This window comes from Poeciliopsis prolifica, unplaced genomic scaffold, assembly GCF_027474105.1.
Source record: "Poeciliopsis prolifica strain line A6 unplaced genomic scaffold, Auburn_PproV2 SCAFFOLD018, whole genome shotgun sequence".
NCBI lineage: Eukaryota > Metazoa > Chordata > Actinopteri > Cyprinodontiformes > Poeciliidae > Poeciliopsis > Poeciliopsis prolifica.
In genome coordinates, this window is record NW_026562393.1 from 3386226 (window position 1) to 3412157 (window position 25932).

At 41.4% G+C, this 25932-nt stretch overlaps 1 protein-coding gene across 3 annotated transcripts in view; it reads left to right on the forward strand.

The window, feature by feature from the left end:
* The window catches only part of wnk4a (WNK lysine deficient protein kinase 4a), a 61277-nt gene that overhangs the window by 24801 nt on the left and 10544 nt on the right, over positions 1-25932 (forward strand). For all 3 annotated transcript variants that reach the window (XM_055042729.1, XM_055042728.1, XM_055042730.1), the window contains exons 6-12: positions 15522-15610; positions 16164-16383; positions 17479-17839; positions 19238-19407; positions 20043-20116; positions 22787-22922; positions 23794-23910. In XM_055042729.1, the coding sequence (XP_054898704.1) occupies positions 15522-15610; positions 16164-16383; positions 17479-17839; positions 19238-19407; positions 20043-20116; positions 22787-22922; positions 23794-23910 (1167 nt within the window). The remainder of the gene's footprint in view (positions 1-15521; positions 15611-16163; positions 16384-17478; positions 17840-19237; positions 19408-20042; positions 20117-22786; positions 22923-23793; positions 23911-25932) is intronic.

The window sequence follows — 25932 nt, forward strand, 5'->3', positions numbered from 1 at the left end:
GTGACCTGTAACGCCATCGCCATACGTTTGGCTCTCAATTCCACATTTTTGGGCGCAGCTGCTCCAAACTCACAAGGATGGATCTTCATCCACTCCCCGACAGGAATCCATCACAATATTTGTAGGGTGTGGCCTAATTTCTCTATAGCGCCCCCTAGAAAATTTTAAATGATCAGCCCCAAGCCATGCTTTAACTTACAATTACGAAACTTTGTACACGTGTGTGCCATGTCAGGACTTACAAAAAGTCTCTTGGAGCCATGGTCTAAACCCCAGAGGAAGTCGGCCATTTTGGATTGAAGTTCAGATTTTCATCCCATTTTTGCCGTTTATAAACCATTTCAGTAATTTGCCACTTGGGGTCAGTATTGCTCCACAAATGAAACAGCAGATAAACAGGATGAAGAACAATATCAGTATTCCGCCAGTAGGTGTCAGTGTCCCTCCACCAATGACAAACAGATCCACGGGCGGATGGACGTGAAAACTTTGTGAGAGCGTTGCCATGAAATTTCTAAAAGGATAGAAATGTCTCAGATAATTTTTGTTGAATTAAATCATGCAGTAAATGTAGCGTTTTCTTACTTCTTACAAACCATTTCAGTAATTCGCCACTCTGAGTAAGTATTACTCCAACAATGAAATAGAGTGCTTTAGAAACACAGCTGAAGATGATTAAAAATGACGAACTGTAGTACTTCGCCATGTGCATATGATCGGCTGTAAATGACACGTGGATCATCCGACTGACGCCAAATTGGATACGTATGACCTTTGTTGACCTCTAAAGAGAACAACAGCATTGAAATATATTTTGACTCCACTGCGCGTCCTACATTAATCTGCCAGCTATATTTTCTCGCTAAACCAATGAATCTATACCACATTTTTTTGCATCGTGAAGGATAGCCGCCGAACGCATAGATGCGTACCGCCTGGAGGACGGGCGAAGAAACTGCGCAACAACTTCTGTCTTAGCACGTGCGCAGCGTTGATGGAAACTCAGCAACAGCTTCCGCAGTGCGGGCGGAGGAGCTGAAAACTGCGTGAGAGCTTCTGTGGTGGCTAGCGTGAGGCGGCGGTTGCTCGTAACACGCGGTGGACAATAGGCCAGAGCGGCGCTTGGCTGCGAGGGCCGTTCGAGGCTGCTTGCAGCTTTAATTATTATTATTATTCTGCCCCCCTAAAGAGGGGCCTTTTTGGGGGCTTTATCATTTTCAAAAACTCACCAAACTTGGCGGACGCGTAAAGGGAGTTTCAAAATTTTGTATTTTAAGGTCTTTGCAAAAATCCCATAAAAAATGGCTCAATAGCGCCACCTACAAATTTTCAAAGGACCCTTTGCTATTCACTTAATTTATCCTAGAGACATGAAATTTGGTACACTTGTAGAGCTCCCCAAGATGCTCAAAATTTACAATTAATGTCATAGTGCAAGTATCACAGGAAGTCAGCCATTTTGGATTGAAGGTCCAATTTTGAGGCCATTTTTGCCGTTTACAGCCTCCGTATTTGATCGAACTCCTCCTAGGGATTTCGATTGATCGGCTTCAAACTCAGTCAGTCTGTTCATAAGGCATGTCCCATCTAAAGTTATCAAAACGGTGAGTTTTTGAGTATGCTGAAGGGGGGTTAGCAGGGGTCAAAGTTCACCTACTCGCCATAAAAAAATAAACTGCTATATCTCCTACACAGAAACTCACAGAGGCACCAAAGTTTCTGTGATTGATCATCATCGGGTCTCCTACAATACCCTATGGTCGAAGGATGACATCACGTAGGCCACGCCCCATGACAACAGGAAGTGTAATGTTTTACTGTGGACGGTCGCTATCTGACCCCTTTGACCTCATCAACATGAAACTGTGCCCAGACACAGAAGACATGTTGGTGTGTTGATTCCAACCCCGACCAGCTTCGATTGAGCAGCTGGGCGTGGCGGCGTGGCGAAGTGACCTGTAACGCCATCGCCATACGTTTGGCTCTCAATTCCACATTTTTGGCCACAGCTGCTCCAAACTCACAAGGATGGATTATCATCCACTCCCCGACAGGAATCCATCACAATATTTGTAGGGTGTGGCCTAATTTATCTATAGCGCCCCCTAGAAAATTTTAAATGATCAGCCCCAAGCCATGCTTTAACCTACAATTACGAAACTTTGTACACGTGTGTACCATGTCAGGACTTACAAAAAAGTCTCTTGGAGCCAGGGTCTAAACCCACAGGAAGTCGGCCATTTTAGATTGAAGTTCAGATTTTGACTCCATTTTTGCCGTTTAAAGCCTCTGTATTTGATCGAACTCCTCCTAGGGATTTCGATTGATCGGCTTCAAACTCGGTCAGTCTCAAGGCATGTCCCATCTAAAGTTATCAAAACGGTGAGTTTTTGAGAATGCTGAAGGGGGGTTAGCAGGGGTCAAAGTTCACCTACTCGCCGTAAAAAAATAATCTGCTATATCTCCTACACAGAAACTCAGAGGCACCAAAGTTTCTGTGATTGATCATCATCGGGTGTCCTACAATACCCTATGGTCGAATGATGACATCACTTAGGCCACGCCCCCTGAGAAAAGGAAGTGTCATGTTTTACTTTGAATGGTCGCTATCTGACACCTTTGACCTCATCAACATGAAACTGTGCCCAGACACAGAAGACATGTTGGTGTTGAGGATTCCAACCCCGACCAGCTTCGATGGAGGAGCTGGGCGTGGCGGCGTGGCGAAGTGACCTGTAACGCCATCGCCATACGTTTGGCTCTCAATTCCACATTTTTGGGCGCAGCTTCTCCAAACTCACAAGGATGGATCTTCATCCACTCCCCGACAGGAATCCATCACAATATTTGTAGGTGTGGCCTAATTCTCTATAGCGCCCCCTAGAAAATTTTAAATGATAAGCCCCAAGCCATGCTTTAACCTACAATTACGAAACTTTGTACACATGTGTACCATGTCAGGACTTACAAAAAAGTCTCTTGGAGCCATGGTCTAAACCCCAGAGGAAGTCGGCCATTTTAGATTGAAGTTCAGATTTTGATCCCATTTTTGGCGTTTATAAACCATTTCAGTAATTTGCCACTTGGGGTCAGTATTGCTCCACAAATGAAACAGCAGATAAACAGGATGAAGAACAATATCAGTATTTCGCCAGTAGGTGTCAGTGTTCCTCCACCAATGACAAACAGATCCACGGGCGGATGGGCGCGAAAACTTTGTGAGAGCGTTGCCATGAAATTTCTAAAAGGATAGAAATGTCTCAGATAATTTTTGTGGAATTAAATCATGCAGTAAATGTAGCGTTTTCTTACTTCTTCCAAACCATTTCAGTAATTCGCCACTCTGAGTAAGTATTACTCCAACAATGAAATAGAGTGCTTTAGAAACACAGCTGAAAATGATGAAAAATGACGAACTGTAGTACTTCGCCATGTGCATACGATCGGCTGTAAATGACACGTGGATCATCCGACTGACGCCAAATTGGATATGTATGACCTTTGTTGACCTCTAAAAAGAACAACAGCATTGAAATATATTTTGACTCCACTGCGCGTCCTACATTAATCCGCCAGCTATATTTCCTCGCTAAACCAATGAATCTGCAACACATTTTTTGCATCGTCAAGGAGCGCCTCCGAACGCATCAGTGCGTACCGCCTGGTGGACGGGCGCGGAAACTGCGCAACAACTTCTGTCTTAGCACGTGGCCAGCGTTGATGGAAACTGAGCAACAGCTTCCGCGGTGCGGGCGGAAGAGCTGAAAACTGCGTGAGAGCTTCTGTGGTGGCTGGGTGAGGCGCCGGTTGCTAGTACCCCGCGGTGGCAATAGGCCGGAGCGGCGCTTGGCTGCGAGGGCCGTTCGAGGCTGCTTGCAGCTTTAATTATTATTATTATTATTCTTCCACCCAAATGAATTGGCTTTGGGGGCTTTATCATATTCAAAAACTCACCAAACTTGGCGGAGGCCTTAAGCCTGTTTAAAATTTACGTATTAAAGTCGTCGCAAAAATTGCAACAGAAATGTCTCTACGGCGCCACCTAGAAATTGGAAAAACACCCTTTTTTACCCTCTGCTATTCACTTACTTTATTGTAGAGACATGAAATTTGGTACACTTGTAGAACTCCCCAAGACGCTCAAAATTTATAATTAATGTCATAGTGCAAGTATCACAGGAAGTCAACCATTTTTGATTGAAGTTCCCATTTTGACCCCATTTTTGCCGATTTTCGCCTTTTACAGCCTTTGTATTTGATCTATCTCCTCCTATGGATTTTGATTGATCGACGTCAAACTTGGTCAGTCTGTTCATAAGGCATGTCTCATCTAAAGTTATCTAAACGGTGAGTTTTTGAGTATGCTGAAGGGGGGTTAGCAGGGGTCAAAGTTCACCTACTCGCCATAAATAACTAAACTGCTATATCTCCTACACAGAAACTCACAGAAGCATCAAAGATTCTGTGATTGATCATCATCGGGTGTCCTACAATACCCTATGGTCGAATGATGACATCACTTAGGCCACGCCCCCTGAGAACAGGAAGTGTAATGTTTTACTGTGAACTGTCGCTATCTGACCCCTTTGACCTCATCAACATGAAACTGTGCCCAGACACAGAAAACATGTTGGTGTATTGAGGATTCCAACCCCGACCAGCTAAGATAGAGCAGGTGGGCGTGGTGGCGTGGCGAAGTCACCTGTAACGCCATCGCCATACGTTTGGCTCTCAAGTCCACATTTTCGGGCCCAGCTGCTGCAAACTCATAAGGATGGACCCTCATCCACTCCCCAACAGGAATCCATCACAATATTTGGTGGGCGTAGCCTAATTTCTCTATAGCGCCCCCTAGAAAAACTTTAAATGATCAGCCCCAAGCCATGCTTTAACCTACAAATACGAAACTTTGTACATGTGTACCTTGTCAGGACGTACAAAAAAGTCTCTTGGAGCCATGGTCTAAACCCCACAGGAAGTCGGCCATTTTGGATTCAAGTTCGGTTTTTGACCCCATTTTTGCCGTTTACAGCCTTCATATTTGATCTATCTCCTCCTAGGGATTTTGATTGATCGGCTTCAAACTCGGTCAGTCTGTTCATAAGGCATGTCTCATCTAAAGTTATCTAAACGGTGAGTTTTTGAGTATGCTGAAGGGGGGTTAGCAGGGGTCAAAGTTCACCTACTCGCCGTAAAAAAAAACTGTTATATCTCCTACACAGAAACTCACACAGGTACCAAAATTACTGTTGTTGATCATCATCGGGTCTACTATAATACCCTATGGTCAAATGATGACATCACTTAGGCCCCGCCCCCTGAGAACAGGAAGTGTCATGTTTTACTGTCAATGGTCGCTATCTGATCCCTTTGACCTCATCAACATGAAACTGTGCCCAGTCACAGAAGACATGTTGGTGTATTGAGGATTCCAACCCCGACCAGCTTCGATGGAGCAGGTGGGCGTGGCGGCGTGGCGAAGTGACCTGTAACGCCATTGCCATACGTTTGGCTCTCAATTTTATTTTTAAAGTTTTTTTTTTTTAAATAATTTTCTTTTTGTGGGTTAGAGTACAAACATTCATTAATTTTGGCTAGAAATAATACAAACATCGTCATTCAGCAAAACCTTTATTGTGTTACTCAGCTCCGCTGAGTAACACATTCTGGTCAGTGTTGATGGAGTACGACTGGCCCCTGGTGGCGCAATACCATTATTGCGCCAGCAGGAGTCACTGGTACTCCATCAATGAGAAAACAAATCAAGTTCGGTTTTTTTCGGACGGCCGTGAAAACGTTTCCAGCGCGTCTGCCGTGAGATTTCCAAAAGGACAGCGATTACATTTAACCTGAAATGTTATATGTAAGCCCTAAGATAATTTTTGTTGGCTTAAAACACGGAGTAAATGTAGCGTTTTGTTAATGACTGTTATTTCCTACCGCAAGTAAATGCATCATTTCCCTCGTCTCTGCCTTAATGGCCAGTCAAGGGCAAAAACAAATTTAAGCAATTTGATTGGTTGAGAAGGACTGCACGTACTGTAGCTGTGCTAATACTTACTGTAAGTACTGGCAGTCGGCAGGAGATCGTACATGGTTGAGGTTCGGCGCATTACGCTGTGGACTGTACATTTTTTTTGGAGCAGCTGTTGGAGCAGCTAAGTTTTCCTGAACATTATGCCTGGTTTATGGAGCCACAGAACCGGACCACGCTAACGTTTGCTTCGGTTTTGGAGCTGCAGACCCGAATGACGCTCATGAGCCGGAACGGTCTGTTGGAGAGGAGTTTTATTGACGTTCGTCTTAAAAGTGGTAACTGGAGATGCGGTGAGTGAAGCTCAGTTCACACTACACGATTTTAGAAAAGTCGGCCAATTCTGAAAACGTGAGAGAACACACACTAGCCTATTTAAAATCGTAGGTGTAACGGGTTCGTTCTAAGAGTGTGAGGTTTCACTCGAACACATTCTAATACCAGCTACGAAATACCTTCAAATTAAAATTCTGCACTACCACAGCTGAATTTGGAGTAAACAAACAAACATGGATAACGACGTTGAATTGGTAACTTTAGTTTGCGGACTTATTTTAACCCAAAAAAGACGTAACCAAAAATCAAAGCCTTGGATTAAGAACTGGAGATATCGTAAGCAAGGATTATATTTGTTGCATCGCAACATGGAGGTGAGTTTTTTTTTTCATAAAAAATACTGTTTTCAATGTTTTTAGAAAATCAAATGGGAGTTATCCTTTCTCCCCAACTGACCGCGAAAGCTTAACGTAGCCTATTCCAGCTCCTTTCATTGAAACTTATTATATTGTTTAAAATTGTATTATGACTGCAGAATAAAATCAAATGCGCCATTTCAACCAAAGATTGGAATGTGCTTCTCAACCAGATGTACTCTGTGCAATAATTTTATAATTATCTTTCATTAAAAGATAAAAAAAAAAAGTCGGAGGAACACCACAGAGATTGGATGAATGAGCAAAGATGATTAAAGACAGTCAATATCCCCGATTTTAGATCAAAGCGGTCCCGATGTTCCACCGACTGGACCCGATCGGTCGTAACACACCACACACTACAGGATGATCGGTTACGATTGTTGAGAGCGACAATCTTACAACGTTCTGAGTTCTTAAGACTGATACATTGGGGTTGTAATATTTACTTGGACCACTTGCTGTGATTAATACCTAATTATTGAGAGAGATTAAACCTGTGCTTTTGTTCTAATGTACTGAAAGTTAACTGTGCTCTCTGAATGTGCATTGCCCTTGGTTTGTTACTGACCAGAAGGGTTTATTAAACTGATACATCTTAACCTTTACCATTTTCCTGACTCATTTTAGGAAAATGTTAAAGTTGCACTGCATTTAGATCTCAGTTGCAGTTAACATCAAAGCATGTGGGCGTGGCTTAGTGTAAAACTTTCACTATTTGCCATGAAACATAAACATTTAAAAACTTCCAAATGCAAGATCACAGCTGCATCGCACTTCCTGTGTTTCTCTATAGAACAGTCCTGAACACATTTCCATGGTCACTTGATGAAATCACCCTAGCCCCGCCCACTTTTCAAAGGCAATCACCAGTTTTTTCTCCTGTGAGTTTTACTGTTATTCTATCATATATATGGGTTTCATCATGTGAATACTGACTTAAAACAACAAGATGATGAACTCTGTGAATGCTGGCTGCTGACCAAACCGCATTGGGGTGTAGAAATGGCGAACTGCAGTTCTTCACCATGTGCATATGATAGGCTCTAAATGATACGTTGATCATCCGACTGGCGCCAAATTGGATATGTATGACCTTTGTTGACCTCTAAACACCCCAACAACATTGAAATGTATTTTGACTCCACTGCGCCAACTACATTAATACGCCAGCTATATCTCCTCGCTATATCAACGAATCTGCACCACATTTTTTGTGCGTCGTCAGGAAGTGCCGCCGAACGCATCGATGCGTACCGCCTGGTGGACGGGCGCAGAAACCGCGCAACAACTTCTGTGTTAGAACGTGGGGAGCGTTGATGGAAACGAAGCAACAGTTTCCGCGGTGCGGGCGGAGGTGCTGAAAACTGCTGAGAGTATCTGTGGTGGCTGGCGTCGGGCGGCGGTTGCTAGTACCCTGCGGTGGCAATAGGCCGGAGCGGCGCTTGGCTGCGAGGGCCGCTCGAGGCTGCTTGCAGCTTTAATTATTATTATGATTCTCCCTCCAAATGAATTGGCTTTTTGGGGGCTTTATCATATTCAAAAACTCACCAAACTTGGCGGAGGCCTTAAGCCTGTTTAAAATTTACGTATTTTAAAGTCATCACAAAAATTCCACAAGAAATGGCTCAATAGCGCCACCTAGAAATTTTCAAAGGACCCTTTGCTATTCACTTACTTTATCCTAGAGACATGAAATTTGGTACACTTGTAGAGCTCCCCAGGACGCTCAAAATTTACAATTAATGTCATAGTGCAAGTATCACAGGAAGTCAGCCATTTTGGATTGAAGGTCCAATTTTGAGGCCATTTTTGCCGTTTACAGCCTTCGTATTTGATCGAACTCCTCCTAGGGATTTCGATTGATCGGCTTCAAACTCGGTCAGTCTGTTCAGAAGGCATGTCTCATCTAAAGTTATCAAAACGGTGAGTTTTGAGAATGCTGAAGGGGGGTTAGCAGGGGTCAAAGTTCACCTACTCGCCATAAAAAAATAAACTGCTATATCTCCTACACAGAAACTCACAGAGGCACCAAAGTTTCTGTGATTGATCATCATCGGGTGTCCTACAATACCCTATGGTCGAATGATGACATCACTTAGGCCACGCCCCATGAGAACAGGAAGTGTAATGTTTTACTGTGGATGGTCGCTATCTGACCCCTTTGACCTCATCAACATGAAACTGTGCCCAGACACAGAAGACATGTTGGTGTATTGAGGATTCCAACCCGACCAGATTCGATGGAGCAGGTGGGCGTGGCGGCGTGGCGAAGTGACCTCTAACGCCATCGCCATACGTTTGGCTCTCAATTCCCCATTTTCAGGCCCAGCTGCTCCAAACTCACAAAGATGGATCCTCATCCACTCCCCGACAGGAATCCATCACAATATTTGGTGTGCGTGGCCTAATTTCTCTATATAGCCCCCTAGAAAACTTTAAATGATCAGCCCCAAGCCATGCTTTAACCTACAAATACGAAACTTTGTACACATGTGTATCATGTCAGGACTTACAAAAAGTCTCTTGGAGCCATGGTCTAAACCCCACAGGAAGTCGGCCATTTTAGATTGAAGTTCAGATTTTGACCCCATTTTTGCCGTTTACAGCCTCCGTATTTGATCGAAACTCCTAGGGATTTCGATTGATCGGCTTGAAACTCGGTCAGTCTGTTCATAAGGCATGTCCCATCTAAAGTTATCAAAACGGTGAGTTTTTGAGAATGCTGAAGGAGGGTTAGCAGGGGTCAAAGTTCACCTACTCGCCATAAAAACATAAACTGCTATATTTCCTACACAGAAACTCACAGAGGCACCAAAGTTACTGTGATTGATCATCATCGGGTGTCCTACAATACCGTATGGTCGAATGATGACATCATTTAGGCCACGCCCCCTGAGAACAGGAAGTGTAATGTTTTACTGTGAAAGGTCGCTATCTGACCCCTTTGACCTCATCAACATGAAACTGTGCCCAGACACAGAAGCCATGTTGGTGTGTTGAGGATTCTAATCCCGACCAGCTACGATGGAGCAGCTGGGCGTGGCGGCGTGGCGAAGTGTCCTGTAACGCCATCGCCATACGTTTGGCTCTCAATTCCACATTTTTGGGCGCAGCTGCTCCAACCTCACAAGGATGGATCTTCATCCACTCCCCGACAGGAATCCATCACAATATTTGTAGGGTGTGGCCCAATTTCTCTATAGCGCCCCCTAGAAAATTTAAAATGATCAGCCCCAAGCCATGCTTTAACCTACAATTACGAAACTTGTACACATGTGTACCATGTCAGGACTTACAAAAAAGTCTCTTGGAGCCATGGTCTAAACCCCAGAGGAAGTCGGCCATTTTAGATTGAAGTTCAGATTTTGATCCCATTTTTGCCGTTTATAAACCATTTCAGTAATTCGCCACTTGGGGTCAGTATTGCTCCACAAATGAAACAGCAGATAATCAGGATGAAGAACAATATCAGTATTTCGCCAGTAGGTGTCAGTGTTCCTCCACCGATGATAAACAGATCCACGGGCGGATGGGCGTGAAAACTTTGTGAGTGTGTTGCCATGACATTTCTAAAAGGATAGAAATGTCTCAGATAATTTTTGTTGAATTAAATCATGCAGTAAATGTAGCGTTTTCTTACTTCTTACAAACCATTTCAGTAATTCGCCACTCTGAGTAAGTATTACTCCAACAATGAAATAGAGTGCTTTAGAAACACAGCTGAAAATGATGAAAAATGACGAACAGTAGTACTTCGCCATGTGCATATGATCGGCTGTAAATGACACGTGGATCATCCGACTGACGACAAATTGGATACGTATGACCTTTGTTGACCTCTAAAGAGAACAACAGCATTGAAATATATTTTGACTCCACTGCGCGTCCTACATTAATCCGCCAGCTATATTTCCTCGCTAAACCAATGAATCTGCAACACATTTTTTGCATCGTCAAGGAGCGCTTCCGAACGCATCAGTGCGTACCGCCTGGTGGACGGGCGCGGAAACTGCGCAACAACTTCTGTGTTAGCACGTGGCCAGCGTTGATGGAAACTGAGCAACAGCTTCCGCGGTGCGGGCGGAAGAGCTGAAAACTGCGTGAGAGCTTCTGTGGTGGCTGGCGTGAGGCGCCGGTTGCTAGTACCCCGCGGTGGCAATAGGCCGGAGCGGCGCTTGGCTGCGAGGGCCGTTCGAGGCTGCTTGCAGCTTTAATTATTATTATGATTCTCCCTCCAAATGAATTGGCTTTTTGGGGCTTATCATATTCAAAAACTCACCAAACTTGGCGGAGGCCTTAAGCCTGTTTAAAATTTACGTATTTTAAAGTCATCACAAAAATTCCACAAGAAATGGCTCAATAGCGCCACCTAGAAATTTTCAAAGGACCCTTTGCTATTCACTTTACTTTATCCTAGAGACATGAAATTTGGTACACTTGTAGAGCTCCCCAGGACGCTCAAAATTTACAATTAATGTCATAGTGCAAGTATCACAGGAAGTCAGCCATTTTGGATTGAAGGTCCAATTTTGAGGCCATTTTTGCCGTTTACAGCCTCCGTATTTGATCGAACTCCTCCTAGGGATTTCGATTGATCGGCTTCAAACTCGGTCAGTCTGTTCATAAGGCATGTCCCATCTAAAGTTATCAAAACGGTGAGTTTTTGAGTATGCTGAAGGGGGTTAGCAGGGGTCAAAGTTCACCTACTCGCCGTAAAAAAATAAACTGCTATATCTCCTACACAGAAACTCACAGAGGCACCAAAGTTTCTATGATTGATCATCATCAGGTGTCCTACAATACCCTGTGGTCGAATGATGACATCACTTTGGCCACGCCCCCTGAGAACAGGAAGTGTAATGTTTTACTGTGAACTTTCACTATCTGACCCCTTTGACCTCATCAACATGAAACTGTGCCCAGACACAGAAGACATGTTGGTGTATTGAGGATTCCAACCCCGACCAGCTTCGATGGAGCAGGTGGGCGTGGCGGCGTGGCGAAGTGACCTGTAACGCCATCGCCATACGTTTGGCTCTCAATTCCACTGTTTCGGTCCCAGCTGCTCCAAACTCACAAGGATGGATCTTCATCTACTCCCGACAGGAATCCATCACAATATTTGGTAGGCGTGGCCTAATTTCTCTATAGCGCCCCCTAGAAAACTTTAAATGATCAGCCCCAAGCCATGCTTTAACCTACAATTACAAAACGTTGTACACATGTGTACCTTGTCAGGACTTACAAAAAAGTCTCTTGGAGCCATGGTCTAAACCCCACAGGAAGTCGGCCATTTTAGATTGAAGTTCAGATTTTGAGCCCATTTTTGCCATTTACAGCCTCCGCATTTGATCGAACTCCTCCTAGGGATTTCGATTGATCGGCTTCAAACTCGGTCAGTCTGCTCATAAGACATGTCCCATCTAAAGTTATCAAAACGGTGAGTTTTTGAGTATGCTGAAGGGGGGTTAGCCGGGGTCAAAGTTCACCTACTCGCTGTAAAAAAAGAAACTGTTATATCTCCTACACAGAAACTCACAGAGGCACCAAAGTTTCTGGGATTGATCATCATCGGGTGTCCTACAATACCCTATGGTGGAATGATGACATCAGTTAGGCCACGCCCCCTGAGAAAAGGAAGTGTCATGTTTTACTCCGAACGGTCGCTATCTGACCCCTTTGACCTTATCAACATGAAACTGTGCCCAGACACAGAAGACATGTTGGTGTGTTGAGGATTCCAACCCCGACCAGCTTCGATGGAGCAGCTGGGCGTGGCGGCGTGGCGAAGTGACCTGTAACGCCATCGCCATACGTTTGGCTCTCAATTCCACATTTTTGGGCGCAGCTGCTCCAAACTCACAAGAATGGATCTTCATCCACTCCCCGACAGGAATCCATCACAATATTTGTAGGGTGTGGCCTAATTTATCTATAGCGCCCCCTAGAAAATTTTAAATGATAAGCCCAAGCCATGCTTTAACCTACAATTACGAAACTTTGTACACGTGTGTACCTTGTCAGGACTTACAAAAAAGTCTCTTGGAGCCATGGTCTAAACCCCAGAGGAAGTCGGCCATTTTAGATTGAAGTTCAGATTTTCATCCCATTTTTGGCGTTTATAAACCATTTCAATAATTCGCCACTTGGGGTCAGTATTGCTCCACAAATGAAACAGCAGATAAACAAGATGAAGAACAATATCACTATTTCGCCAGTAGGTGTCAGTGTTCCTCCACCAATGACAAACAGATCCACGGGCGGATGGGCGTGAAACTTTGTGAGAGCGTTGCCATGACATTTCTAAAAGGATAGAAATGTCTCAGATAATTTTTTGTTGAATTAAATCATGCAGTAAATGTAGCGTTTTCTTACTTCTTACAAACCATTTCAGTAATTCGCCACTCTGAGTAAGTATTACTCCAACAATGAAATAGAGTGGATCATCCGACTGACGCCAAATTGGATACGTATGACCTTTGTTGACCTCTAAAGAGAAGAACAGCATTGAAATATATTTTGACTCCACTGCGCGTCCTACATTAATCCGCCAGCTATATTTCCTCGCTAAACCAATGAATCTGCACCACATTTTTTGAATCGTCAAGGAGCGCCTCCGAACGCATCAGTGCGTACCGCCTGGTGGACGGCGCGGAAACTGCGCAACAACTTCTGTGTTAGCACGTGGTCAGCGTTGATGGAAACTGAGCAACAGCTTCCGCGGTGCGGGCGGAGGAGCTGAAAACTGCGTGAGAGCTTCTGTGGTGGCTGGCGTGAGGCGACGGTTGCTAGTATCCCGCGTGGCAATAGGCCGGAGCGGCGCTTGGCTGCGAGGGCCGTTCGAGGCTGCTTGCAGCTTTAATTAATTTGTAATTGAACAGTGAAAGGTCCTGCTTAGTCGATTAAGCTGAAAATGGCTAAATGTTTGGGTGGTTGTAGTTGGAAAAACATAAAGTTGCATTTTATTTAACTAGGAAAGGACATTAAGGGACGCATGTTAGAAAAGTGTGTCGAAATAAAAATAAAAATCACAGAATATTTAACTTTATTCAATAAATCAATTTAGAAAGTTAAACTCCTTTGTAGATTTATTTCTGTTAACTTTGCCTCTTTGAGTATAATGAATAACCAATAAATCAGTTTCTCAGAAAATATTGTTTTATACTGAATAAAACAAGATTTCCTTTATACTGACATGAGTATAATGGATTAAAAATTGCACTCTGCTTTTTTTCAGGGATTATTACAATCTGGACCAAAATGGTGATTAAAAAGTAATTAAACTGCTTTTTGGGGGACATACAATGAAAACTAGATATTCACAATGGTTTTCGTCTTTGAAATTATTAATATTTCCTAAACAACCATGGAATCAAAGAGAGGTTGTTTTTTTTTTAAAACTTAAATTTCAGAAGTTTATGTACACTTCTTTTGTATTCGGTAGAGGTGGGTCAAATATTTGTGGTATCTTTCCATACGTTTCTCACAGTATTTGCCTGGAATCTTGCCCTATTAATATAGGCAGGTTTGATGTAAGTGAATCAGTTTGTTTTTTCGTGTCACATGCACGCACCTTTCAAATTACAGTAAGACTGAGATCAGAGCTGACATGGCCCTTTGGGATTATTTACATTCCTTTAGATTGTGTTTGTTACTCATTTTTTATGCCTCTAGACTAAAAGCAACTGGTTGTATTAGCATCAGAATATATATATTTTTGAAATAATGAATACATTTTTTTTCAATATGTCAAAGTACTAATTTGTTAAGATAAATAAATAGACAAAGCGGCAACAGAATTGGGAGGACACCAGCATGTTTCTCATGATCTTATCCAAACCTCTCTCACCACAGGAAAGGAGCAGAGTCACAAATTTGATTTAGATCAAGGAAGGACTGATTTATCCTGATGGGTCTCATTATGAGGCCATCTTTAAAAAGAATCCAAAGCTCTCTGAAGCAAGGGACATTTTACAAGTTAAATACCAGTAAGTAGTTTTTAGGTGTCCCCTGTTTGCGTCTTTATTTTTCTTTCAACTTTAACTGAATTAGGTTGAAAGCTATCTCTCTCTGTCCTATTAAGATAAAAGAAAACCCAAAACCAAAGTGCACTTACGGGGAAAAAGTAAACATCTTCGTGTCATCTGTGCTTCGTCAAAGATCTGCTCTTTGTCTCTTTGAAACAGGAAGCCGGGAACATCTCTCTGATCAATTAAATGTGGTTATAGAACCCATTAGTCGCTGCATAGCATAGCAGTGTTTAGATGTAATAACATGACGTAGGACTCTGCCTTTGACCGGTAAATAATTATGTTTGAGCGTTGGAGCTAACATCTTCCGGATGCTTGCATATCTTTGTGCCATACGTCTTTCTGACCTAGCCTTTTTTCTCTGCTATTGTTGTTTTTACAGTGATTGTGACTCCTCTGCAATCTATCTGTGCTCTCTTGATAGCATTCAGGCAACCATCTTGGCTTTCCCATTTGTTTTCTTTTGTGCTTCAAGTAAAAAGATATAGTAAAAACTGCATTCTGGGGATTTTTTTTTGTCTCCTATTTTTATGATTTGCTGGTGTGATCACTCACCCCCATGTCATTCCAGCTAGTGACAGATGTCACAAAGCAGATGGCTGCAGCAACATGGATTGAATTGGGGGAAATGGCTTTTACTGGAGAAATATGCAAGTGACGGCCTAAATAGTTTTGTTCTTCCTAAAGACAACTACGCAACGAGTGAATGAATTGATTTGTAAAAACAGACTATGTGAAACTCGTTACGTTTTGTGTTCACAGGGCATCAAACCTGACAGTTTCTACAAAGTCAAAGTCCCAGAACTCAAGGAGATTATTGAGGGCTGCATTCGCATGATCAAAGACGAAAGGTGAAAACAAAAACATACACTGGCTTTTCATGCTTTTCCACAATTTGTCTGGTCACAATATCCCTGTGTATGCTTTTTAGATATTGATGTGACACGCTATCACACAAAGACCTCTACCTATGAAGTACAAGGAAAAAAGAAATGTTGCTCTAGTTTTTTAAACAAATCATGCGGCATGCATTTATTTTTAGCCTTCCTGAGTCAGTAATCTACTTCAGGTCTAAATTTTGACTGGGTCATTCTGACCTGTTAATAATGCTTTGATCTAAACCATTGCATTGTGGCTCTGGCTGCATAGTTTTCAGACTCATCCCAGCATCAAGTCTTTTGCAGCTTTGAACAGGTTTGTTTTAATGACTGCCCTGAGGTTAGCTCTGTCCGTCTTCCTTTTAACTGCAGCAGTTGATGTGCCAACTTCCTTACTATTCAATACAAATTATGAAGCTAATATTTACTAATGAATTATACACACATTTTTTCCCTTAACTTAAAATATCTTCAGGATTAAGTTACACAACACGAGTTGAAATGATCGCAGTTGCTTGTATTTCAGGTACACCATTCAGGACCTTCTGGACCACCCCTTCTTCCAGGAGAACAACGGCGTTCACGTAGAGCTGGCGGAGGAGGACGACATGGTGAAGCCTGGCCTGAAGCTGTGGCTGCGCATCGACGATATTAAGAAGCTTCACGGGAAGTACAAGGACAACAACGCCATCGAGTTCCTCTTCGAGCTCTACAAGGATGTGCCCGAGGAGGTGGCTCAGGAAATGGTAGGCCAGCTCACGGAGAGTCTATGTAATTTTTTTACAGCTCTGCTGGCCCAGTTTGAAGCAGCCGTTTGCGAGAATAATTTCCGGCAAGCTTCTTATAGTCAAACTGGTGGATTACATACGTCATGGGGAAATGTTAGCAAATGGGTAAAATGTAAAACTTCAACAGAGTCCATGCGTCCAGGAAGCAATCATTTCCCAACAGTTGATAGACCAAACCTTTGGGTTTTCACCAAGCTGGTGGTCAAAGACCCACTGATTGCAGGCGTTGCCCTAGCAGATTAAATAACCAACTAATATCAAAAGAATAATGTTCCTTCTTTCCTCCCTTCTCTCTTCCTTTCCTTTCTCTGTTGTAGTTTATTCCTGACATTTTGAACTTATTCCTTAAAAACAAGCCCGTAAAATATCTGTAAAGTTTCAAGGTGGACAGTATAAATTTTGATCTGAAAATTAGTAGGAACCCTTGAAATACGTCAACATAAAAACTCTCTAAAATAAGAAAAAACTTTTTTTTAGAGAGTCAAGGTCATACCACAACATTTAATCATCACTGGCTGGAAATGTGAGCGAGCAGCTCAGGAAGCAGCTGAGGTCATCCCTTTAATAATACAGCGACTCTTGTGCTCGTTGCGAAACAGGCCCTAATGTTCTCGAAGCAACACAACCCTTCCACTCCCCTTTTAGAGGTCACTTTTAATGAAAAAAGCATGCCCACAATTCCTTAATTGTTTACGCCTTTGTTAAAGATTTCATCAAGATCAAATTTGGTATCAGGAGGGGACATCTCGTCCGGCCGCTCTGCTGTAATCTGACTATGTGTTGAGAGGAAGCGCAAGCTACTCTGCTGGACTGAAGAGAACTCGAGAACCTGAAACGACCTAAAGAACCAGACCGTGTGTGTTGTGGCAAAACAAATGTTGTTAGCACAAACGCTGTTAGCATAAATGTCAGTGCGTGCCTGATCAGATCAGCAGACCTGCATAAATGTTGCACATATTGCATCAACACATGCACATGCACACCATTTTAATGTACCGTAACCAATGTGTTATGCATATTTATTTATTTCCATTTATTTATTTATTTTCGCAGGTCGTGCTTGGCTTTGTGTGCGAGGCAGACTTTAAAATTGTAGCCAAGGCCATACGGGATCGAGTGACGGCCATCAAGAGGCAGAGGGAGAAGCTGAGGCGACAGGCGGAGGAGCGTAAAAAAAAGGAGGCACAGGAAGTAATCGAGGAGGAACCAGAGCCTCAGCCACCTTCACCTAAAATCACTGATGTTGTTGCAGCAGAGTCCCCCACCCCAGCCCTGTCACCTTTGGCCGCTGTTTCGTCCACCATCACCAGCTCTGCAGACTCTGGTGTCAGCTCCAGCTACCCTGCAGAGCCAGAGGAGCCCGAGGCAGATCAGCACTTCCGTGTCCGCAACAACAGCCTGTCTTCTGCTAACTGTGAGCAACCCAACATCATAAAACATGTTTGTTTGTTTTTTCTGAAACTAGAGACATGAGCTTGATTATTTAATGCTTACAATCCATTTCAGGTGTTGAGTGCCATTAAAGTATATTTAATTCGATTTTTTTATGACAAACACAAAGTTGTTCACAATTGTTAAATGGAAGAAAATATTTTTATTTTTTTTAGAATTAAAGAAAAGAAAATATGTTTTTATTTAACACTTTCATGCTGAAAAAAACCCACTGCTTCAATTACCTGAAGAAGTTCTAATTATTAGAACCCACTTAAGCTGAGCATAAAAATAAATCTAGCTGTTCTGTGAAACTCTCAGAAGTTTGTTCCTGAGGAAAGCACTGGGGACTAAGAAACAGAGGAGGCAGGTCAGAAAGAAAGTTGTGGGAAGATTTAAAGCAGTTAAATTACAAACAATATCCTAATCTTTGAACGTCTCACTGCTCAGTCTACCACTGGACAATACAAAGAGAGTGACGCACCTGGTTTGGTAGCACACCCTTCAGTTAGACAAGCAGTCCTAAACATACGCAGGGAGAACTACGATGCTATGATTTAGATCACAGCGTATTCATATTTAAGAGGCCAAAATTCAGAACTAAGCCAGATGGAAAATCTGTGGAAAGGGTTGAAACTTGACTTTCACAGATGTTCTCCATCCAGCGTGTCTATGTTTCAGCTACTTTGCAGAGAAGAATCATGAAAAATATCACTCTCTATATATGCATCTCTGGTAGAAACATAAATAATACCAACAAGTCTGAAGCAGAATCTTCTTTTATTTTTTAGAAGAAAATTGGATACTGTGCATCATATTTGTTTCACTTCACAATTATGCAATGCTCTGTAGTGGGGCTATTAAGGCTTTACTACTATAGTAGTATAGCTGTTATACTAGCATATGCTACTGCTAGTAGTAGCATATACTACTGAAGCATAATAATTTTGAGATCAACTTTAGATACTGTAAATAAAGGTGCTGGGGTAAGTCTTTCAAACTTCAAAATGAACTATGGAAATGTTTCCTTTATATTAAATGTACAACTGCACAGAACAGAGATCATTCAGATCTCAAAGTGTACGAGACCAAAAGACAAAAATGTGACACTGTAGATAACTGAATTATTCAACCCCTGTAGGTCTTATCTCATGGTGTGCGCGAGGGCTTTGCTGTAGTTACAAAAAAATCAGTGTCAACAACCTCTATTGCATTCACAGACTAAGTTAATCTGATCTGATCTAAACGCACCAACCCATTTCTATGAGTTTGTGTGCATGGTATATTGCACTTTGAGGGTCATCGGTACAGAGCAAGTCATTTCTTTTCAGGTCACAGCTGGTTATAGTCTAATATTTTTTTTTCCGCTTTGTTGAAACAGCTGACTGTGAAACGGACGGCTATCTGAGTTCCTCTGGCCTTCAGGATCCGCTGGAGGCCAGCAGCTTCAACGGGCCTGCGACCCCTCCGACTCACTCGACCCCTCTGACCAAGCACGCCAACACCCCCGCTGTTAACGGCCTCACCATTCCAGCACTTCGCTTCCCCTCGGTGAGCTGCCTCAGTAAAGAGCTTGTTATCAAAGTGGAATATTCGCTCAGGGGGGTGGCAGAACACACGTCTTTACAAAACCTAATTTCTTTGGGGATGATTGTCTGCACCTGTTGCAACCGAAGCTGACACACACTTGCATTAACAATATGATGTAGGAAAAAAGTCTCTGCTCTTTAGTTATTTTGAAAAGAAAATAGTGCAAAACTCTCATATTGGACTTTGAACATCAGGTTTAAGGGTTATGACACATTCTTAATTGGATTTTAGGTTTGACCTTTGCCTGTTGTTTCCCTTAAATGACATGTGTGAGTTTCTCACAGTATTCCTTTATTCGTGGCATTCTTCTTGAAATTTTACCTTAAAAGCTTCTTTTGTAGGAACAAAATTAACAGTTCTCGCATCAACTGTTTCTCCTGAGCTGTGTTTATACTTGCAGTTCCTCCAATGCCACCGTGTTGTGCTTGGTTTTCTCTCAGCTGATGATTATGGTTCATCAATTTACTATTTAGCTACATATCAATACCAATGCTTGAATAGCTAATTGGGTTGACATACACAAAAATCTGGAGCAAAGAATTTCCCTAGCTGCCATCTTTATATGAAGCTAAACCAGTTTTCTTTTGTTTTTACAGAGTATTGCCGTCTGCAGCAACACAGAACATGGCAGCTCAGGTCCTCCAAGTGGGTTCAACTCTCCTGTGGACAGGTAAAGTTTCTCATCTGTCTTCCTTCTACTGTCTGATCCTTATTGTATTGCAAAATAGAGCCCTTCTCTCTCTTGAATATTTACATTAGAGACCTGAAAAATTAGCTTTGTATTTTAGGAAATGTAACTCCCCCTCCTTGCTCCACATCTGTGGGGCTGAAACAACAGGCCTGGGGCAATCACGGGCTGCTCTGTGTTTTTGTTGAAGTGAGGCACGGTGGACCCTTGCAGCTTTCTGTTCGACTGTGTCTCAGATGTTGAGCAGAGCTGACTTTGCAAGTTGGTGGGTGTTAGTGGGAGAGGCTTTGCTCTCAGCTTGACGGCTGGGAGAGGACAAGAAAATCATGTTCTTATATGTATATCTTGGAAATCATGTGGGTTAATAGTCTTCTATTTGGTCGTTATTGTTGTTGCACTGCAAAGACAAAATGCTTTTTCTCTGTCTTTATATTTGATTACCATTGTGGTAAGAGACCCAAAGCATTAGTTGCAAATGTCATTGCACTATTTGCAATTTTACAATCAAATTGGACTACTTAATTAACTATTTTTCCTGTTCATTTTATTGGAAGAAATCCATGGCAAGCAATGGGAACCTCACAATGATGAGACAGAAAGCAATCCTAAAAATGTGACTTAATTACATCGATATTATCATAGTGATTGTCACTCATTCTTTCTCAATATTGTGCAGCTGTAATTGTGGTTGTTGTTTGAGTCATCACTTTAGTAACTTTAATTTATATGTGCAATTCAACAACACAACCCTGACATTAACTTTTTGTAACTTTTTATTTTAGCATTTCTGTCCATTTTTGCTGTCATTTTATGTCACCTTTTGGCCAGGAGTGGCCATGTCACAGTCCAGATTTAAATCTGCATGAGGTATTGTGGCTTGGAATTCAAAAAAAGATGAGAAAAAAGTCCTGTTTTTGTTTATGAGTCAGCTCTAAGAAAGAAACAAGAATAGCTAAAAAAATAAGTAACTAATTAAAGGTCTGGCACAGTCGTGCTCCAGATTTAAGTCTGGATTAGACAAAATGGCTTGATATTAAATTGGATATGCATGCATAAAAACCCTCCAAAATGGCTGATGTGAAACGATTCTGCAAAGAAGATTGTTTAATCTTCTTTGTTTAATCTTCTGGTATTTGCCACCAGCATGCCCGACCATAGCATTCACTACCATCACGTTCTCTAAAATATATTAAAAGCTAAACAATGTCACCATAGACTTTGTGAATGTTCGATGAACTGATCAAATTTCAGAGAGAATTCAGCGACATAGAGAGATATTACTTCACTTTCGAGAGAGCTGGACTCCTGTGACTAGATCTAAAGGAGCAGTAGCCACACAACTGTAACAACAGTTTGTTTCTTTCAAACTTAGTGATTTACGCCTGGGGACAAAAATTGTTTATACTTTTTTGTCAGACCATAGCCACTTCAAACTATTTAAGCTTTATCCCTAAGCAATGGCTTTGGCTCAAGGAGAAGCCTTCATTAATATTTAGCCAAAGTTTAGTGGATTCTATTCATTTATTCCAGTCCAAGCACCATAAAACTCTGAGGTTCTATGGAGAACCTGTGGATTAACATAAAGAGTGGACCTATGACAATGTAGAGAGATTGTGGAACAAAAGAACAGGACAAGATCATTTTGAGGTGTGGTATTTCAAAACACGACATGGCAGTGGTTCATCACTCAGCTTGGGAAACTGCTTTGCTCTTGAATGATCCACATATCTTTGCCTTTAAAAAAACAAGGCCTCATTCTTGTTTCTGTCAAAGGGAAGACTATGTCAAGAGAAAAACAAAAACACCCGCAGAGGATCTTGATAACCACTACTGAATAAAAACAAGAAAGTCTTCTTGACCTTTTGAAAGGAATGGGTGTGGTTGAAGTCTTTTACGCAGAAGTGTAATGAGAGCAATAGTAACCAGAGACAATCTGACTCTGCCTTCAAATAAATCAACTTACAGGGTAATTTTTAACATCACTCCCATGTTCTAGTGAGAATAGTAAACACAGTTCCGGCTCTTCCTCTGGCACAAGTCCTGATTACCTCTGAACAGGACAACTGTTTCCAGCATCACCACATAAGTTCACTCTTACTTTGTTTAGCTTTTTCTACGGAGGTGACAATAGGCTTCCCTTTAAGCCGAAGTCCACCATGAGGTAGAGAACATTTAAACAGAGGCAGGTGAAGGCTGCCAGGCAGTAGGCTGTTAAATGGTTGCAGCTTGCGTCGGGGAGGTGGGTGGACGGGAGTTTGCAAACGCAGTGATCTTAAAAGACCCAGGAGATGCAATTAGCTGAAACTATTTACTGAATGCTCTAGCTATATGAAACCCCAAACCTACTCAGAGCATGAATACGTGGATGTGTGCTGCTTCCGTCACACATTCGACAGCTTCCTCTAGACTTTGAAGAAACATATTTGACTATAAATATCCAGGGAATAATCAAATGCAACACATTATGCTTTATGTGATACTTAGGAGTGCTGTTTATAATTAATGATGCTGAATTTTACACTTCATTTTTTAAAGTTTATTTGTGCTGGCTGCCATTAGATTTGAGGCGACATTTAGGCTTCTGAAAATGTTTGCTTTTCAGACAACACCAATTTCTGTGATTTTTTTGTTTGTTTTTCTGATTTTTTGCAGCTACGCTTCCGATGTAACGTCAGGCTTGAGCGATGGTTATGAAGGCCTACCTGAGAAGAGCGAGAAAACAGCTGCAAGGCGAACGGCTGCAAAGCTGTTCAGGCGACGGGCGCGCTCACGGCTTCGCATCACAGGGGTACAGTAAATTAAATCTTCACCTTCAAACAGACACTTGTATTTTCCCTCGCAAGATTAACTCATAAATCATCTTTGACTGAATTATTTCATTAGGCGTTTCTTTTTTTGAGCTTGTGGTCCGGCTCCACGCTGTTTATTTGACTTTGGATCAGCGTCTTTGCTCTTTGTTTTTCCCATCTGACAACCACACGTTATTATTCTCTTCAGAACAACGTGATCACTTTAACGACCATGTTTTGGCTGAGTCTAGAGTCACGTGCAACAACACGCACATACAGTTGGTCAGAGAGTATACATTTTAACATGGGATTGCTATGTGGTCTGGGTTTGGCCTTTTATATATTTTTATCTGGATGTAAAGAAACAACACAAGGATATTGTTTATATTTCTTTTGTACTTACCGACTGTAATAACTTACAGATAAATTAACTCTAATTATCAAGGTAATGGAAGATTTTAAAAAGTCATTTCTGTTCCTACAGTTTAAAGTCCTTTTATAATAAGATGCCAGATAAATAGGTGGATTCACCTGAGTTTCTTATAGCTGTCTCTCCCCCACCTGTTCCTGTGCTCTGCCGGTCAGCTGGCTAAAGGAGGGCAGCTATGCTTTTTCTCTCCCTTAGTGGAAAGAGATTGCATGTGGAAAAAGTTCAAGTGGCAAAAAATATAAACAGATACAGTTTGGAAACTAAAAAAAATTTGAAAAAAAAAATTTGAGTCGGGAAAATCAAATAATTATGAAATGGAAAATGTTGGCTCACTTGTCTAACACCAGACTCGTTTTTCTACAGTTAAATAAAAATATTTTCCTCTGTATTTATCTCTCAGCCTTTAACAACATTTCTGTTGATTCCCTCTGTCTCTGCAGCTTTCTGATAAAGTGGACCGCGTTGTCGAGTGTCAGCTTCAGACGCACAATGACAAGATGGTGACTTTCAAGTTTGATTTGGATGGAGATAACCCAGAAGACATCGCTGCTGTCATGGTGAGTCACAAACCAACGCAGGGACAAGCCGATCCCTGAAGCTGTAAATTACTATTTCATACGGCATCTTTGGTCAACTTATCAGGAATAGTGAGTAGTGATGGTAAGTTTTTTTCTGTTTTGACCCGAAACTCCAGAGGGGATGAGTATTGAATAGTCTCAACACTGAGAATTTTCAGCTAATTGTATAATCAATGGTAATTGATTTTATAATTAGCTTTGTAAAGATCTAGCCTAATTTATTAAACTTTTGTTGGCTGGAGAAACAAAGACAAGAAAAAAAATTATTATGCCTCTGTATACCTCAGAGTACATGACATGAGCATTTTTTAATATCACATTTAGAGACATGTCTGCCAGCTTAGTTGTTTTTTATGTCACATGAGACAGAAAGTATACGGCTGTTAAAGGATTAAAAGCTGTCTTAAGCCTTTATCGGTTCATCAAAAAATGTAGAAATGATTTTTTCAGGACAGCTTTACAGCCACTTCACCTCGTCTGCAAATACACCTGATTCAACCTGTCAAAGTTAACAACTGCTCAGCTGACATTGTGTCAGGTTGTCAGGGCATCATGTAATGTCAATAAGCTGTTCTCTTCGTCCCTGTTTACATTTTTAAGTTTACCAGATGCTTGAACATGAAGAGGCTGTGTACATACAGAACATGGTGTGATGGACTGGTGTTTCACAGCGGCACACTTCGTTCGCTCAGTTTGCCGCCTCTCTGACTCTAAAATACAGTGGGCTTTTGTTTCCTGTGTCTGGGCACAGCAGGGAAACCTGGCATCACAAACAGCCCTGTGGTTCTCGGTACTGAGCTTTAAACGAGCTGAAATGTGCCATGCTGTCAAAAAAATAAAAATAACAAAAAAATCACACACTAAAACAGCAAAGCATAAAATGGTACAGCTTAGATTTTACATTAGATGTCTAAGCAAAGTGAATAAAGACTTTCATATATTCATATATATTTAATCTTTAATTAAATAAAGCCAAATCTTTAATATGGCTTTAATTTTTCTTAAGTAGGCATGATTCATTGTAAGTAATACAATATCTTTTCTATTGGCAAAAGTTACATAAATAAATGTTCAGGTTAGAATAATAAAGCTAAAACTAAATAAATTGAATAAAAAATGCACAATATTTTACAAAACATACCATTACATAATCTCTGTGTAAAATATTCATACTGCCAAGCTGATTGGACTGTGGTAGGTCGTCTGTTGTCTGACAAAGGGTCTTGATTTCATACATATATATATATATATATATATATATATATATATATATATATATATATATATATATATATATATATATATATATATGAACATTAATAAACATAGACTTTAAAAAAATTGTCAGAGTCAATATAGTCAGGAACAAAGTTAATCTTAAGAGCAGCAGTTTAGCTCATTACTTACAAGAGATCTTGGACTTTTCTTTCTTAATATCTAGAGATTATATTATGACATAGTGAAACATGACACATTTCTAACGATTTCAGAGTGTTTCGAGGTTGAAAGGATGTACTCAACAAAAAAGAAAATTTAGGCTCTATTGCTTTGTACCTAAAAATACAGCAGCACTTTTGTCTCTTTTGGCTTAGTAATAAAACCAAGCCAAAAGTTTTATTACTTTTGATAAACTACACAGTTAGGGCTTTTCTATCAAATAGTTTCCAGTTTTTAGCTGATTCTGTAATAGAACTGGTTTGTTTCTTCAACACCCAAAAGCCAAGTCGGAAAAGTGTGTATAAAAAATTGATTGATGTAGAACTGAGACCCCATAAAATCCCATTCATATGAGTTTGCAGGAGCCTTGCCTCTGGCTATAAAACAAGTTCCCCTCTAATGGCTTTGTTTCTGGTTTAGTTCATTGCCCCACCATATGTTTCGCGTCTTTGGACAAGAAAGTAAACCCCCTAAATATTTCCAGAGGTACCTATCTGTAATTTTGTGTCTGTGAAACACAGTTCAAACACTTTGCAAACCCTGCTTATTAGAAAGGTGCTATGC